Raw genomic sequence first — 17,296 nt, 5'->3', positions numbered from 1 at the left:
GGCTCCTTCCAGGAGGGGTCTAGAGGGAGGTGACAGCTGATTGACTCTTTTCTAGAATTTGGTCCTTTCTACAGACTCCCATTCCGACGACGGGGAATGATTCAGGCATGTGAATCTATGAAAGACACCAATACTGGAAAACTGCAGTTACAGGTAAGTAACGCATTTCTTACAATGCGCGGCCCCACGTGTGTTTGCACAAGGCAAGGGGGCGGGTGGTGTGTGGGAGACAAACATGTCGCCTCTCCTGCACCAGAGCGGTGGGACTCAAACCATAAATACAACCAGTAGGATAATGTAAAAAAAAAAAAAAACAGAGGGCTTCACATAGTGTACTCCTCACAGCTCCCGGTTACATATTGTATGGAACTGAGAAATCATGTAGCGCCTCTTAACCCCTGACGACTTGCAAAGAGCTCCGAAGGTGATTGGATCACTGGGAGGCCATTTTGTTGTTAATGGCTGGAAGAGTTTTTGCTTGCGGTAGGGCCTGTATGAGACAGTTGTAGTGGGTGACAATCGTTATAGTGAATTCACAGCAGTGTTAAAGCTGGAGGCAGCAGAGAAAGTTCTAACAACAAGCGCCGTAGCGCCTGCCGGTACATCTCATTTTCTTAGGTGTGCTCTGCCTTGTGCGTGATGGGGAACACCAGGTCTATAAACCTCTCTTGGCACCACATTTCTCAGGGTAGAAGGGCTGGGGGCAGCGTGTCTTAATCGAGGAATGGTCTCAGAACTGCAGCTTAGAGCAGAGTTGCGGTTTTGAGTAAGTATGGGCCACACAGCGGAGCTCGGAGGGTGCCTCGTAGAGTGTCTATTTTAGGCGAATTTTATTTATTCATAGTTTTATATAGCGCGAATATGACCCAAGAGGGTATCGGAGTGCTTTGCAAATATTCAGGGACAAAAGAGAGGGAGACAAGTAGGGCAGAACAAGAACAAGACACAGGAGTTCACAGGAGGACCGATATATTGCAAGGGCGAAAAGTCAATATACAAGAACATATATAATCAATAACAAATAAGGGTGTTGAAAACAATAAGTTCCTTAAACAGGATGTATCAGCATCAGTCCGGGAGAGGAATCCCGTAAAAAGAGGAAAAACTAGACATTGTACGCCCTCCAAGATTTGGTAACAGGTTAAAATAGTTGCTTGGTTCCACGAGATGCTCTTTCGAGTGATTCTGAAGTATGTATGTGTGTGTGTGTGTGTGTGTGGGGGGGGGGGTCTGGTTATCAGGTGTCACTAGCACCGGGTACCGCAGTGATGCTGGCAGGCACCTGCACTGGGGAGTAAGGTGCCATCTGAAGTTTTTTAAGGGGGAGGGGGCGGTAGGAGGTTTCTGAGCAGGGGATTCTTAAGAGAAAGGGCCACAAACAAGCACAATAGCTTGTAAAAACAAACCAGCTATTCGGAAGCCGTCTTGAACACCCACATACATCTCCCGAGGAGATCTGATGCTAACCCGCCAGAAATCGCCGTCGCTTGCACCGGACTTCGTGGCTGTGAACCTGGGTCCCTGCTGCGGAGTTGCCCTGCTTGCCTGCCGTCACCGTCTGCATCTGACCCTCACCCTGCCCGGGGACCCCGGACTGGACCGCGGTGGGAAGACCTATCATCGCTGAACCGGGAGGTCGGTTTGTGGGCCTATCCCGGCGGCCTGTGTGCCTGTCTGTTCGGGGCTAGACCTGCGTGTCCCGGCGATCTGGGTGCCTGTCTGCTCGTGCCGGGGGCTGGACCCATCGCAACGCGGAGAGGGTGGCGCCCGGCTGCCACGGAGGGCTCGTCGCCCTCATGCCGGCTTTTCACTTTCTGCCCGGAGCGGCCGGAATGGTGCCCTGAGGCGGGCGGGAGCCGGGGGGACAAAGGACGACAGGAGCTTGCCCCGTCTGCGCCTGGAGCAAGAGGCTATCGAAGGTGCGGCGCCGTCGCCCAGGGAGTTGCAAGAGAGAGCATTGAGGCGAACGGGAAAGCACACGGCATCGCGCCGCTACCCAGGGAACTGCAGTAAAGGGGGAACAGGCAATCGGGAAACACACAACAACGCCAACGCCTATCGAGGCGGGAGGGGATGCAGCGCAGTTGCTCTGGCCGTGCACGAGCATTGAACCACCAACGTGCCAGAAATCGATGCACAATGCAGCAGTGTACATTCTGGCTAGACCCTCGATGTATGCAAAACTCTGCTGTCAACATAAACGTACTTGCTGAGCAAAATTCACAATAAGGTATTTATTTACCCCACTCGCTGTACACATTTTTATAAAAACCTCCTTTGTTCAAAATGGCTGGGGTCATAAAACTGTAGCAATAAATCCTCTCCTGTACCTTTGATGCTCACGAGGCCCGTCATCTTAACTCCTCCACACAAGACCACCAAAATAGAGATAAGACTCCTTCCCCGCAACCTAGGAACTGGGCGTGCTCAAACGGAAACTGAAACTGCCCTTCCCTGTTCTCAAAGCAACAACAACAAACAGAGGACTATCGTCTCTATCTTCCCTATTTGGCGGCCATTTTAGACTGGTCTCTCTCTCTCTTTAGCGGCCATCATGGACTAGTCATTTTTACGATCTGACCATACCCTAAGAATTGGCCTCTTTAGACTAATCTCAACTACCGCATATTTTCCATAGCACTGTTTTCTAAACCTTCGTTGGATTAAGTGTCTACCTTTTATTGTGGTATTATACTTCTACTTGTATATAATGCACCGATCGCTACCTCATATATTTTTGGCTGCTCACTAGTGTCATTTTGACTCATGTAGCTTGTTGTTTGCACCTGTATTTTGTTCCAGTATACCACTAGTATTATACTTCAACTTGTTTACTGTACATTTTTGTAAGCGACACCTATTTCACTTTTTATTCCTGTATTGCATTGATTGCTACCTCATCTATTATGTAAATTTTTTGTAAGCTGCACCCACCTCACTTTTTATTCCTAGACTGCACCAATTGCTACCTCTTATATTTTTGGCATATATTGTGTAAATTTTTTTTTGTAAGCTGCACACATTTCACTTTTTATTCCTGGACTGCACCAATTGCTATCTCTTATATTTTTGGTTATTTTGGTTGCTCACTAGTGTCACTTTTGTTCCATGATAGCGTTCACCCTCCCATACCCATCTAAACAGCCATCCCAACATGGATCCGAGTGGCAAGCACACACATAAAATCAACTACCCATCCACACTCACCAAAAAAGCCGCTAAACGCTTTAAACACAACATCCTGAGGTCGCACCCTGAAACCCCCTTTGCCGACACCTACTTCTCACCGGTCAATGGATCCCTGAACACCGATATCATCTTCCACACCACACGCAGAGCTCAATGGAGAAAAGCGTTTCTCGCCTTACTCACCGTCTCCACCACCAGGAAATCAGCTCCTGGCCTAACTCTCTCCATCACATCTTCCCAACTCTTCCCAGGCAGAGCCACCATTACTATCTACAATAACGGGATTGTCCTATTTCAATCCACAGATAGGAACCTGGAACTATTAGATAACCTGTTCCCCACTTTCAAAGAGCACCTCTCCAATCGGCGGACCTTCACTCATATCACCTCCAGTCCTACCACCCCTGACTTCACAGCTCCCACCACCCATAACACCTCCAACCAATCTCAGCACCAAGTAGCTAACACACCCTCATTCAGAGACACACCTACCACCCCGGACTTCTCAGCTCCCTCCCACAACCCTTCTACCCCAGTTCAGCACCAGGTAGCTACCACACACGCCTCAAACACAGACACAGATCTCTCCCCCTCATACACCATTCGCACCCCCATCCCCCCTACCAACCCTCTGACATCCACGCACACCATTAACACTCCTCTCTCCCCTGTCATCGCAGCTCCCACCCACAACACATCTAACCTAGTTCAGCACCATAACGACACGCACAACGACAAATCCCACCCTTTATCCCCCCCCATTCTCAGTCCCCACTACCCTCTAACTAACTACGCAGAACACACCTCCTCTCTTAATTTAACTCCCCCTTCCCACAACAGGACCATCACCAATCCCACTTCCCCTCCCACTCTCAGCCCCCATTACCCTTCCTGCTCCCCCACCACCGCTAACATACACCCATCACCCACCTTGATCTCTCCGCCTACCACCAATGCCCTCACGCATACCACCAACCTCCTCCCCACCTCATGCACACCCCTCCCGCCCAAACCCTCTCCCCTCCCTAACATCATCCCGTACACCGACACAACGGAGCCTTGCGCGAACACCAGCCCACTCCCCGACATGCACGCTAATTCCCTGGGCAGTCATTCACCTCGGATTTCCACCTCTACCTCCAACACTTACCCCACGCTGGACAAGATTATGGCCACCCTCATCCAGATCAAAGAAGACATACACAACATCAAAGAATTACTCTCCGCACACACCATACACCCCTCACCCACCTCCACCTCCCCTCCCAACATGTCCTTCGCAATCCCAAAAACCGCCCTCATCGCCCCTGCAACCCTCTTTCGGACCTCGACACACTCACCCTCCTCCGCTCCTACGACCCAGCCCCCCAAAATCACACATCCACCACACACCTCACCATTCCCACGATACACTCAAATCCCCTTAGACCCCCCACACTAAACAGCAGAATCTCCATCCCTAATAACCTTAGAAAAGTCCCTCTCACTCTAGAACCCTCTACCACCCTCAACACACCTAGTCTCAAATACACTCTCCTCAACTGCAGATCGGCCTCGAAACACTCCGCTGCCATCGCTGATCTCCTCTTAACACTGGACCTTGACCTAATCATTCTGACTGAAACCTGGCTTACTGAATCGTCGTCACCTATAATGGATATTCTAGTCCCTCCCAACTACCACATCATTAGACTTGACAGGTCCGGCAAAATAGGTGGCGGAATCGCATGCATCTACAGGAACAACGTCTCTGTTCTGAAAGTCAACTCCACCTCCCTACCATCCCCAACATCCTGTGAATACGTCTGCCTCGACATTATTAGTGAGGGCAAACCGATATGCTCTCTTCACAGCATTTACCACCCACCCAGGGACAACCTTACCTTTTCCCAACAAATCATGGATATGATCTCAACAAATTCCGGACGGCAGCTCACCCAAATATACCTGGGCGACTTCAACCTCCACTGGAACGATCGCAATGACGCGGTGGTAAATAGTCTCAAAAATTTCCTCGATGCCCTTGACCTCACCCAGATATGCAACAGCCCGACCCATGAGAAAGGCTCTATCCTCGACCTTATCATCTCCAAAGAAGACTCTATCCAACTCGAGTCTATCCAACCCTGTGACTGGTCAGATCATCACATTGTCACATTCTTCATCAATGAAAAAGTTAAATTTAACCCAGTTCAATCCTCCAAGCCCAAAGTCTGGAAAAGAGACCTGAAAAAACTCGACCCAAGCTCTCTGCCTCCTAACAGCTGCAATCTCCTACTTCCACCTACCGGCGCTACGGACGTCCAATCCTTGACTGACCACTATCTCAACGCTATGACCTCAATAATTAACGAGGCTGCACCTATGCAGCTAAAAAGAGTCTCTACTAAAACCTCCAATCCATGGTACGATGGGATTCTCAATGATGATAGACGAGACACGCGAATGGCAGAGCGCACCTGGAGATCAGCTCCCTCTGCACTGAACCTAAAAACTCTGAAGAAAAAGAGAAACGCCTATTTCAGGAAAATAAAACGCTCAAAATCAGATTTTTTCAGCCTCCAGCTCGACCAAGCAAAAAACCGTCCGAGAAAACTGTTTGAGATAATCATAGCACAATCCAAGGAACAACCCCAACCACTCAGCACTGTGCGCGAAGCACCCTCCTGTGAAGACTTCTCCGCCTTCTTTATCGAAAAAACTGACAACATAAAGAGCGATCTCCTCATTGACGCAAGCCACTACTCCAAACCCCACTGCATTGCACCCACTGAACCTAAAAACAATGCTTCATGGTCATCCTTTGGCACCTACTCTGAAGAAGAAATTGGCAAACTGCTCAGCACCTTAAAACCATCCAATCACCTCACGGACCCCCTTCCTGCTAACGTTGTTAAAGACTTTATTCCTTTGCTTCTCCCACTCTGGACTAAAATTATCAACAGCTCACTGCAACAAGGAACCATACCTGACTCCCTCAAAGTTGGACAAGTCACACCTTTACTAAAGAAACCTACAGCCGACCCCTCTGATCTGAACAACTACCGTCCCATTACCAATATTCCCACTCTCGCCAAACTGCTGGAAAAATGCGCACAACTACAATTGACCAAACACATTGATCAGTTTGACCTCCTCAACCCTCACCAATCAGGCTTTCGAGCAGGGCACAGTACAGAAACTGCTATGACTCACATAATTGACGACGCACTTCAAATGCTAGACCAAAACGACCCCTGCCTCCTCATCCTTCTGGATCTCTCTTCAGCATTCGACACCGTTAAACATGAGAATTTACTCGAACTACTAAACACAAGAATGGGTATATCTGGAACTGTTCTCAAGTGGTTCACTTCCTTTCTACACAACAGGTCGCAGAAATTCAAGAGCAACAACCTGATGTCCTCGCCAATACCTGTATCGCTAGGCGTCCCACAAGGATTCTCCCTATCCCCGACTCTGTTCAACCTAGTTATGGAACCCCTCACCACCTTGTTACAAGCATCCAATGTACACTTTCACATGTACGCCGATGACACCCAACTTTATCTCAAATTACAATCCCCCAAAGACATTTTGCTCCTGAACTCAACGATCAGAAGCACCCAATCCTGGCTTGCCGATAATCATCTCAAACTCAATGCTCTGAAAACAGAATTCCTTTTGATCTCTCCTCCAGCGAAGATCTCCACCACTCAAATTTGGCTTAAACACCTAACCGCACTCAATGTCCAACCCACCATTGTGGACTCAGCAAAATCTTTAGGCATAACACTTGACACCAATCTCAACATGCAGCAACATATCAGCAAGGCAACTAAGGGATCGAACCTCCAAATAAATACCCTGAGGAAACGTAAACCCTTCCTCCCAGCCAAAGACTTCCAAACCGCAGTACAAGCACTAGTCATCCCCCGAATAGAATATGGCAGCATCGCCCACTGCGGACTCCCCCTAACCTCTACCGCACCCCTAAGAGCTTCTTTAAACGCTGCAGCGAGACTCATCACTGGGTCAAAAAAGCATTCTCGTATCTCCCCGACTTGAAATCCCTGAACTGGCTGCCTTTTGAAGCCAGAATACATCTGAAAATCGCCTGCTTGACACACAAGGCAGTACACCTGAACTCACCCGGCTACCTCACTCAGAAGCTGACAATCTCTGGCGGCTCTAGAATTACTAGAGGCACAAACAATCTTCTGCTGAAGCCTCGAAGATTCCGGAAAGAAAAAACATATAAATGCTCCTTCTCAAGAATGGCACCTAGGATCTGGAACTCACTCCCTCCCGAAACCAGGCTCATCTCCTCCACTACACTCTTTAACACCTTGGCTGCTAAGGCTTTTCCCCTCCGGTGCTGGAAATTTGTTTTTCCCATTATACATGACGAGCTGGCCTTGTCATCAGCGCACCACAGGTAAGCGCGATGACGAGCCCAGCTCGTCATTAGCCCCGAAGGGTTTAAGAAAGAAGTAAAAGCTATCCTCATGGCTAAATACACCTGAACTAATATTTCGGACTCTTTAAAGATCTGTACTATTTGTTCGACCGCTTTGCTTATTTGTATGAATTGTATTATTGATCTGCATGATTGGCTTTGCCCCCACCTATTTGTACTGCTATATTTACTGTCTTACCTGTTTTGACTATGCTCCCTCATCTACCCCTTCTTTGTAAAGCGCTCTGATATCTGCAAAGATCTTGTCCGCGCTATATAAAACTTTCAAAATAAATAAATAAACCAGCTGTCCCTCTTTTATTAGTGCTGTTGTCCTGTACATGTCAATGGCACCAGTTGGAGATGCTTTGTAGGAGGCCAGTCCTCTGGCTTGCTGTTCTGTTTCATGACTGCTCAACCCTGCCACCTTCTTTTGCAATAACCAAGGCATATGCCATCGGAGGGTCTAGAGTTTTACATTGATTGACAGCTGTGTTTTTCCTGAAGTCCAGGAAGGGAGATGATTAAGCACAGTAGTTATTTGAATCGGAATATTGTGCTGCATTTCAGTAAGTTGGGTTTTCAGCATGAATTTCTGAATAAAACCTGCCCATCTGATTCTCCCTTTGCCAACCAGTAATCTGCTGTCTTTTAGGGCACCAAACTGGGGTGGCATGGTGAGCAAAAAAACGATGGATTAAACCCATATGTGTGTCTGGGGGTAAATGTATGATTTGTTCAGTATTCTGTTCTTTTTAGGCATGCCATGTAGGCTTCCTGAACAGAGAGACTGTTACAAAAAGGTGTTTCACAGAATAAAAGTCCTGTTCGTGGTTAGCTGAACGAGTATGTTTCTTGATAAAGTGTTAGTGTGGTTTAACCATTGACTTGAGCTGATAATCGTTCACCACCTTGAAGACGAGTGAAATGCTGAGTTGTTTCTCTTGACACAGGAACCAGAGATCTGTAGATTATGTGAAGATACTGCAGTGGGTGTTTTTCTGAATTAGGTAGATTCTGTGTTGCAAACCTCCCCTTGGTAGGCAGAATTCCAGTTTCAAGATTTGGGAACTTCTTGCATATTTTCTGTCCATCTTAAAGTCCAGTCAGACCATTGCATTTTAACAGGAAACGGGCATCCCCCCCTCCGGTTAACCCTTGTTTTATCTTTCCTGTTTGTAATGTTAGGAGTTGTGATATAGGCATTGCAGTGGCCAATGCTTTTTTGTTTGTGATGCCCCACCTATTAATGACATAAAGGCTTAGACCACTTATTGATGAAGCAGCTTCCAATTAGTACCACATGCTCAGCTCTGGAACTGTACACATCTCCTGGGGTCTTCTCAAGCATCACTGAACGATTCCGTGGCATACTCCACAGCTCAAGTTGTCATGGCACGAGCTGCTGCATTTTACCCAGAATTCAGCATTAAAAGTGCTGTTTAATAATTTGAATTTATTTGAAATTCAATAGAGGGAGAGGAGTTGGCCTAACGGCTAGGGTGCTCGATGTACACTTTCTATATGTCATGCACTATCAGTGTAGAAAGCAAGCAATAATAAAAGCAAAACGTTCCATAATCACTGGAAAAACACTGTTTCTGTTGTTTTTAATGGCGCGCAAATGGGTAACCACTGATAACCCCACCAGAATTTACCAAAAATAGAAAGTTAAAACAGGAAAGCCTAAACATATTGACTGGAATTATGCTTTCTTCAAACACAGTAAACTATGCTACCCTTTCTCTTCTCTCCCTGCACATTCCCTGCTTTGTACTAAATTCAGGAACATATATCTCCCTCGCAGAGTAAAGAGCCACAACTTATGCCCTCTCAGAGGAGCATACAACCCAAGGTGTCTTCTATTCATACCCAACAAAGTTCAGGCTTCTTTTGGGTTGTGTTCAGAAAGTGGGGAATTGGTGTTGGGCTCTTTCAGGCATTTCACTAAGGCATCCCAGGATCTGGCCTTATCTATCTTGCTGCGGCCCCTCCTCTTCTCCTGAAACAAAACTGTACTTTAATATCCAGCACACAGTATGAGTACCTCACTTTATTTATTCACCTGGGGGCTTCTGGTGGCCTGCTATTGCATTGTAATCTCTTACTTTGCGAGTACTAGTGCTAGGTCCACGAATTGTAGTGGACACTTTGTGTTAGCTGGTTTTGGGAATCCCCCCAATAGACACACCACTGAGGTGCATGGGGTCGTTTTCTCAGTCACCTCATTGATACTTGCCCCTTCTCTCCCTCCCAAAAGTCTTGTAAAGCAGGGCAGGCCCATAACATGTGAAGCATTTCTGCTCCCTGTTCTCCACATCTGGAGCATTCTACAGCAAGTGCTTGAAATGTTCGCATAAATTTCCCCAGGGTTAGGTGTGCTCAATGCAAAAAAAATAGAAGATGATTAACTGGAATCTGGCGTTGCGTGAAACTGTGTTGGAGTTAACTGATATTGTAGTCCAGTCTGTTTTTTTGATCTGGAGTGCCATGTCTTCCTCCCATTTCAGACGCAGTTCATCCTGAAGTGTATTTATATCTGCCTTCAACATCTGATATAGGATAGTGATTGCTCCGAGGATACATGTCGTGCAGAGGACCCATCTCTTTGATGGGCTAAGGGTTCTGCTTTCCGAACTCTCCAGTGATTCCGCAAGGATGCCACTGCCACTCTGTGCAGTCAACACTGTCCCAGGTGCAGCCCAAATGTCTCAAGAAAGGTCTTCAGACGACAATAGTTTGCCTTCTCTGTACAGGTACCCAACTCAGATTGTCAAATGCTGACCACTTCGTCAATCCCCTCAGTACCCCTGTCTTATATACGACCTCCAAGCCCTGCAACGGTATGTCTGGAGAGTAAGGTAGGTGGGCTTGGGCACGCTGCAAACAGGGCTGCTGGCATTTTTTAACAGCACTATAGATCCCGCTTTGATGGGGCTTTTGGGAGTTTAGAGGACCTTGAACAGAGTGTGGAATCTCTGGGTTCTACCAGGGGCATCTACCCCAGGGCGAAATTGTGAGTGGAGCCTTTATTTAAACAACTGGATTTGAGCCTCAAGATAGTAGGCTTCAAGGTCTGGCGCAGCTAGTCCCCCCATCAGATGTAGGTCTGCACCACTTTGTCATCACCACCTTACGCCTACCTGCTCTCCAGGTGCGTTCAACCAGAAATGAGTTCAACTCTGAACATTTTGCGGGGACTGATAATCGGTATTGTGGAAAAAAAGTAATGCAGGTGGGGGAGTGCCACCATTTTTACTATCTCAATTCGTCCTGCAAAAGATAGTTTTCCAAAAACCCAATATGGCACAAATGCCCTAATAGCCACCCCAATGTTGCTGTCTAGTATGTTCATGGGGTTGTGGTAGATTTTTACCCCTAGCAATTTCATGCAGGACTCCTACCATGAGAACCCGCTCGTTGTTGAGGTTGTGGCATATGGAGACTCGGGGAACATGTGCGATTTCCGCCAATTCAAGCAGAGGCTTGAGTTATTGCAGAATCGCTCCAATAACGAGATTGCCCCCAGCCGATCCTTCTCCACGTTGTTGGGAACAGGAGCATATCCACATATAGCTCAATTCTGTGGAAATCCCTCAACATTCTAGTCCCCTGTAGAAAGCCCCCACTCGTACTCTACTAGCCATTTGCTTGACGGCGATGGCAACCAATAGCTGGGAGAAGGACATCCCTGCCTGGTGCCTCTCTCCACCATGTAGTAGTTAGAAATTATTCTGCTATTGCAAACCTGCACGTTGGTCCTGTGTAGAGGAGTTAAGTCAATTGGAGAAAGCCCAACCCCAGCCTGTCCTCCACCTGCTACAGGTACTCCCATCGTAGGCTATCAAATGCCTTTTCAGTATCGAGGGAGACTATCACTGTTCTGTCCTCATCGTGTTATACGGATTCCATAATAGAGAGGAGTCTGCGAATATTCAGTGCTGTGTATCGCTCGGGATGAATCAAATTTGGTCGATGTGGACATGTGTGGTGGGAGGTGGATGGCTAGTATGCGACTGAGAATTATATTATATGCAAAAAAGTAGCAGAGAACTCTGGGTAGTTCTTAAGTTTAGGTGGAAAGCAGCTCCTGCATAGAGCACTCTCAACGGCAGCGACACTCTAGATCTGCTCACCTCAAATGTCTGCTTTTTCTATCAAAGTCTTTAAGCATAGGATTAGTACAGTGCCATCCACGTCGATATAGAATGGGACAAAGTCTTTTGCCATTTCTAAATCAAATCAGGTGTTTGTTAAGCGTGACTACTCACCCGTAAGGGTCTCAAGGCGCTGGGGGTGTAGGAGGGGGTTCGCAGGTTCCAGTCCATCAAGAAAGGGGTCTGTCGAAGAGCCAGGTTTTTAGGGTTTCTTGCGGAGATGGGGAGCGATGTTATCTGTCTGAGGTGGAGCTGACGGTCGTTCCAGGCACTGGCAGCGTGGAAGGAGAAGGAGCGGCCTCCCGATCTGGTCTTTCTGGTGGAGGGGACCACGGCATAGGAGAGCTGGGCTGATCATAGGGTCCTTTGGGGTGCATGGAATTTGAGTCGGCTGTTCAGGTATGCTGGTCCGGTGTCGTGGAGGGCCTTGTGAGCGTGGGTTAGCATCTTGAAGGTGACGCTAGCTTTGATGGGGAGCCAGTGGAGTGTGCGCAGGTGCTGGGAGATGTGGCAGTGGATTGGCAGGTTGAGGACCAGTCTTGCGGCGGCCTTTTGAAGTTTATTTAGCTTGCGGGTGAGGTTTTTGTTTATTCCGGCATAGAGTGTGTTGCTGTAGTCGAGCCTGCTGGTGACCAGGGTGTGAGTGACGCTCTTTCTGTGTTCGAGGGGGATCCATTTGAAGGTCTTACGTAGGAGGCGGAGGGTGTGGAAGCAGGAGGACGAGACTGAGTTGATCTGGCGGTCAATTTTGAGCTCTGAGTCCAGGATGATTCCCAGGTTGCGTGCGTGGTCCGTGGGGGTGGGCGGGCTTCCGAGGGCGGGGGCCACCAGCTCTCGTTCCAGGCCTCTGGGCCCATGATGAGTACTTCCGTTTTGTTTTTGTTTAGTTGTAGGAGGAGGTTTTTCCATCCATTTGGTGACGGCTTCCATGCCTTCTTGAAAGTTGTGTTTGGCGGTGTTGGGTTCGTGGGAGAGGATGAGTTGGGTGTCGTCTGCGTATGACACAATGTTGAGTCAGTAGGTTCTGACCATGGGGGCGAGCATAGCCATGTAGATGTTGAAGAGGGCAGGGCTGAGGGAGGACCCTTGGGGGACTCCGCAGGTGGTAGGTGTAGGGTCTGAGAGGAAAGGGGGGGTCTGACCCGCTACCTCCTGTCAGGGAGGAAGGAGTGGATCCAGAGGAGGGCCTTGTCTTGGATCCCTGCGTCGTGGAGTCTGCGTATTAGGGTGCGGTGAGAGACTGTGCCGAACGCCGCTAAGAGGTCGAGGAGGATGAGGGCTGCTGTTTCTCCTTTGTCCAGTAAGGTATGGATGTCGTCTGTTGTGGCAAGGAGGGCGGTTTCCGTACTGTGGTTTTTCTGAAGCCGGATTGGGAGGAGTCGAAGATGTTGTGCTCTTAAATGAATGTGGCGAGTTGGCTGTTGATAGCTTTCTCGATGACTTTCGCTGGGAACGGGAGCAGGGAGATGGGTCTGTAGTTTTTGAGGTCGGTGGGGTCCACCAAGGGTTTCTTCAGGAGGGGGTTGATCTCAGCGTGTTTCCAGTCAGGGAACGAGACGGTTGCCAGGGAGCGGTTGATGGTATGGTAGAGCATGGGTGCGATGGTGTCGGCGGCTCTGTTGAAAATGTGGTGGGGGCAATGGCTCCGTGGGGGCCCTGGAGTGGATTGATTTAATCGTCTTCAGTGTGTCTTAGGTGGTGAGGGCTGTCCAGTTGTTGATCGCTGGCTTCAGGGTGTCAAGGGTGGTTGGTGAGGGTTCAGTGTGTTGGTTGTTTTCGTCGAAGTTGTAGATGCTCTTGATTTTGTGGTGGAAAAAGGTGCTGAGTTTGTCGCATAGGTCTTGGGGGAGGGATGTCGGTGGACTCGCTGGTGGGTTGGGCAAACTCCTTGATGTTGAAGAGTTCTTTGCTGTTGTGTGCATGCGTGGAGATTCTGTCTTCAGTCGCTTTTTTCCTTGTTTTTCTGATGAGTTGGTGGTGGACGCTGGAGGCGGCTCTGAAGTTGTGGGCTGCAGTGGATTTGGTTTTCCTCCAGGCGGTGGCAAGTGCATCTGGACTCTCGAAGTTCAGTGGTGAACCATCTAGCTTTCTTGGCGTGTGTTTTGTTGTTTTTCTTGAAGGGGCCTATGGTGTTGCCGCTGTCGGAGATCTATCTGTGCAGGGTTCGGCTGCGGTGTTGGCATTGTCGTTTTCCGCGATGTTTGGGGTGGAGTTGCTGAGTGATGAGGTTAACTGGTCGTCTGTGATTCTGGTCCAGTTACTTCGTGGGTGCTGGTGTCTGTGGATGGTGGGTGTTCTGAAGGTGAATTGGACGCATCGATGGTCAGCCAGTGGGAGTTCGGTGGTGTGGCTGAAGGTAATGGAGTTTCCTGTTGTGAAGAGGGGGTCGAGGGTGTGTCCTGCTGAGTGTGTGGGTTCGGTCACGATCTGGCGGAGTCCAGTGTTGTGGAGGTTGTCCAGGAGGGATGTGGTGCTGGGGTCCCGTTGGTTGTCGAGGTGGAAGGTGAGGTCTCCCAGTAGTGTGTAGTTGGTGGACGCAATGGCATGCGGGGAGATGATGTCCTTGAAGGAGTTGGTGAAAAGTCTGCGGGGTCCAGGGGGTCTGTAGATGAGGGTTCCATGGAGGGTGGACGTAGGGCTGGCCAGTATCTTGAAGTGAAGGTGTTCCATCAGGTCTGTGGGCTCGTCGGGGAGTGTGCTCAGGCGGAGGGTGGATTTGTGGACAATGGCGATTCCTCCTCCAGGCCGTGTGGGGCGGTCCTTCCTGGAGATCTTGTATCCTTGGGGAATGGCGATGTCCGGTCCTGAAGTGGTGTTGGTCCAGGTTTCGGTAAAGAATGCTACATCCGGGGTAGTGCTGTTGAGGTCCCAGATTTCTGTGGCATGTTTGTGTAGGGATCGGACATTGCGGAGGATGCATTGCAGGGTCTTCAGTTCGGTTGTGTTCTTGTGGGCGGATCGCGCTGAGTCAGTGCTCTTGGCGGTGCTGCAGCTGTGCCGGCAGCTGTGACAGCCAGAAGTATATTAAACTCTTATTCTACATCTGAATAATGTAAAATTGTGGGCGTGTCCCCTCCTGCTTAACTTATGTCAAATAAAATGTGTGAAACGCAATAACCATCTTTAAATTGAGGAAGGACTGCCTTTAAACTTAATGTTCCAGCAGTCTTTTTACATTTACTGAAATGTGCATTTGTTATAAATGTGAAAATGTAATGCAGTAACTTATCAAAATGTTAACATGTATCCTTTTAAATATTCCCAGGTGATCCTGAAGATGGTGACGGAAATTAAGAAAATTCCTGGCATTTCTAGAGTGATGTTTGACTTGACGTCTAAGCCACCAGGAACGACAGAGTGGGAGTAGTTATCTAGTCTAATCACGAATTGAAATGCTGTTTAAAGTATAAATTATATCCGAAAAACATTCCCAGTGTTGACCTACAGTACTGAGAAGAGGTTGAAGCTGCTACTTGACATCCGATTCCTTTACTGGTGCATTTATCTAAGAGGTGCAGTAATAATTACTAGAAATGGGGCCGAGGATTTGTACGGGTAAATAATCATGGCAGCATTGCCCCATAGAGTGTCAATATTGCCTCAGTGCAGACAGATTCATACTGCTTTTTTGCCTTTCGTCTTACTGAATCTGCTTGTTTCATGTGTTTTATTGTTGCAGCCATTTCAATGTCTCTGTTTTTTGTATACTGTATAAAAAGAGACAATTCATTTATTTACGTTTAGCAAAACCATTGTTATAACCGAATAATGTAAAATGAATAACTGATGTGACCAACTGCTTTTGAAAAGATTTATTATAAATAAATATTTTGCCAAATGGAGTGAGCAGTGCAGAGTCCTTTGTGTGTGTTTATCGAAGTTAAAAATTGTGTGTTAGAGGCATATGAAGTGCAGATTACACACTGTGCATAGATAGCCACCTAGTGTTGGGCCCGGGTGTTTGAAGTTGTTTTTTGTCCTGAAAAATCTTTGGAAGTCACGAGATAGGTGACTCCTCCTTTGGACAATAGTGCGCATTTATTTATTATTACAATTTATAGAGCGCATACATTTGCCCGCGGGCGTCTTGGCGCTATGAATACCAGATAGGATTTTTTCTGAGGGGAGCAACAACTGATCTAGAAGCCTATTACTGATTAAACAACCAGGTCTTCACCAGTTTCCGGAATTGGAGGAGCGATTGTGCTGTTCGGATTGTCAATGGGAGCGAGTTCCAGAGTCTGGCTACAGATACCGTGAAACGCCTGTCTCCCCAAGTGACCGTCCTGGTACGTGGTACCGCCAATTGATGCAGTGACATCGATCTCAGTGGTCTTGAAAGGTGATCGGTGGAAAGCTGAGTTTGCAAGAACCTAGGACCTTGGTTATGAATGGCTTTAAATGCTAAGCAAAGTGACTTAAATTTGATTCGATTTTTAATTGATAGCCAGTGATAGTTTTTTATTATATGACTAACTGAATTAAATTTTGGAGTTTTAGAAAGTAGTCTTGCTGCTGCATTTTGGATAATTTGTAACTTAGAGATTACCCGGGCTTGTGCGTTAACAAACAAACCATTACAGTAATCAAGCGAGGAGAGCACCAATGTACTCACTACTGTTTTTCCCGCACTATCCGACAGGAAGGGAATGATTTTCCTAATTAATCTGAGTTTGTGATGAGCATTCGCTACCGTTTGGTTAGCGTGAGCTACAAAATTTAGCTTGTCATCAAAAACTATACCCAGATTTCTGACTCTAGCAGAGGGGGTTGGTAAAGCTCCTAACGAAGGAGGCCACCACACCGGTGACCACTGTGGGGTGATCTTTCCGAAAATGACCACCTCCGTTTTCTCGGAGTTCAACCTCAAGCAGTTAGTCTGCATCCAATCTCTAATAGCCAGCATGCCCTCTTGAAACTGTGCCGCTACCTGTTCCCCGTCATTATTGATAGCAAGCACCAGCTGGGTGTTGTCAGCGTAGGAGGTTAGGCTCATCTGGTAAGTTTTAATAACTCTCGCCAAGTCCAACACGTAGATATTAAACAGTGTTGGACTTAGCGATGAGCCCTGGGGAACTCCACAAGGCAAGGCAAGCTCTGGCGATTTAAAAGGACCCAATGTGACTGCCTGTGATCTACCAGAGAGAAAAGAGGCCTTTGCGCTCCGAAGGGCATCAGCTCCATCCTTAGATTGTTTTTTTCCGCCATCAGGCTCGGATGTGTTTCCTGTGCTCCGGTTTAGAACCGATTTTCCTTCGGAGCGCAATCCTCACCCAGTTCGACGGTATTATCTTGATTGCGCTTCCCATCGACAAAGGCCTTCGGGCCTACCTGGGCCTTACTCTGTGGCTCATGGAAAGGACGCCATTTAAGAAGTGTCCTCAATGTTGGTCGAAGTTTCCCCACACCAAACTACATGAGGTGTGCAACCTTTGCCTCATCGGAACACTAGGCTAGAGACTGTTCCACTTGTGCCTCCTTCCGCTCCAAGAAGACGATTCGGGACAGGCAA

The 17,296-nt window shown here is 47.9% G+C and overlaps 1 protein-coding gene across 1 annotated transcript in view; it reads left to right on the top strand.

Annotated features, from left to right (window-relative positions):
• Positions 1–15,626, top strand: part of GMPS (guanosine monophosphate synthase) — a 515,861-nt gene extending 500,235 nt beyond the window's left edge. Inside the window, exon 16 of the mRNA XM_078667712.1 lies at positions 15,050–15,626. Within this exon, the coding sequence (XP_078523838.1) occupies positions 15,050–15,151 (102 nt within the window). The 3' untranslated portion in view covers positions 15,152–15,626. The remainder of the gene's footprint in view (positions 1–15,049) is intronic.
• Positions 15,627–17,296: the final 1,670 nt, after the last annotated feature.

This window comes from Lissotriton helveticus, chromosome 11 (genome assembly GCF_964261635.1).
Source record: "Lissotriton helveticus chromosome 11, aLisHel1.1, whole genome shotgun sequence".
NCBI classification, from domain to species: Eukaryota; Metazoa; Chordata; class Amphibia; order Caudata; family Salamandridae; genus Lissotriton; species Lissotriton helveticus.
The sequence above is the reverse complement of the archived record's forward strand: the minus strand, read 5'-3'. Positions and strand labels throughout refer to the sequence as shown.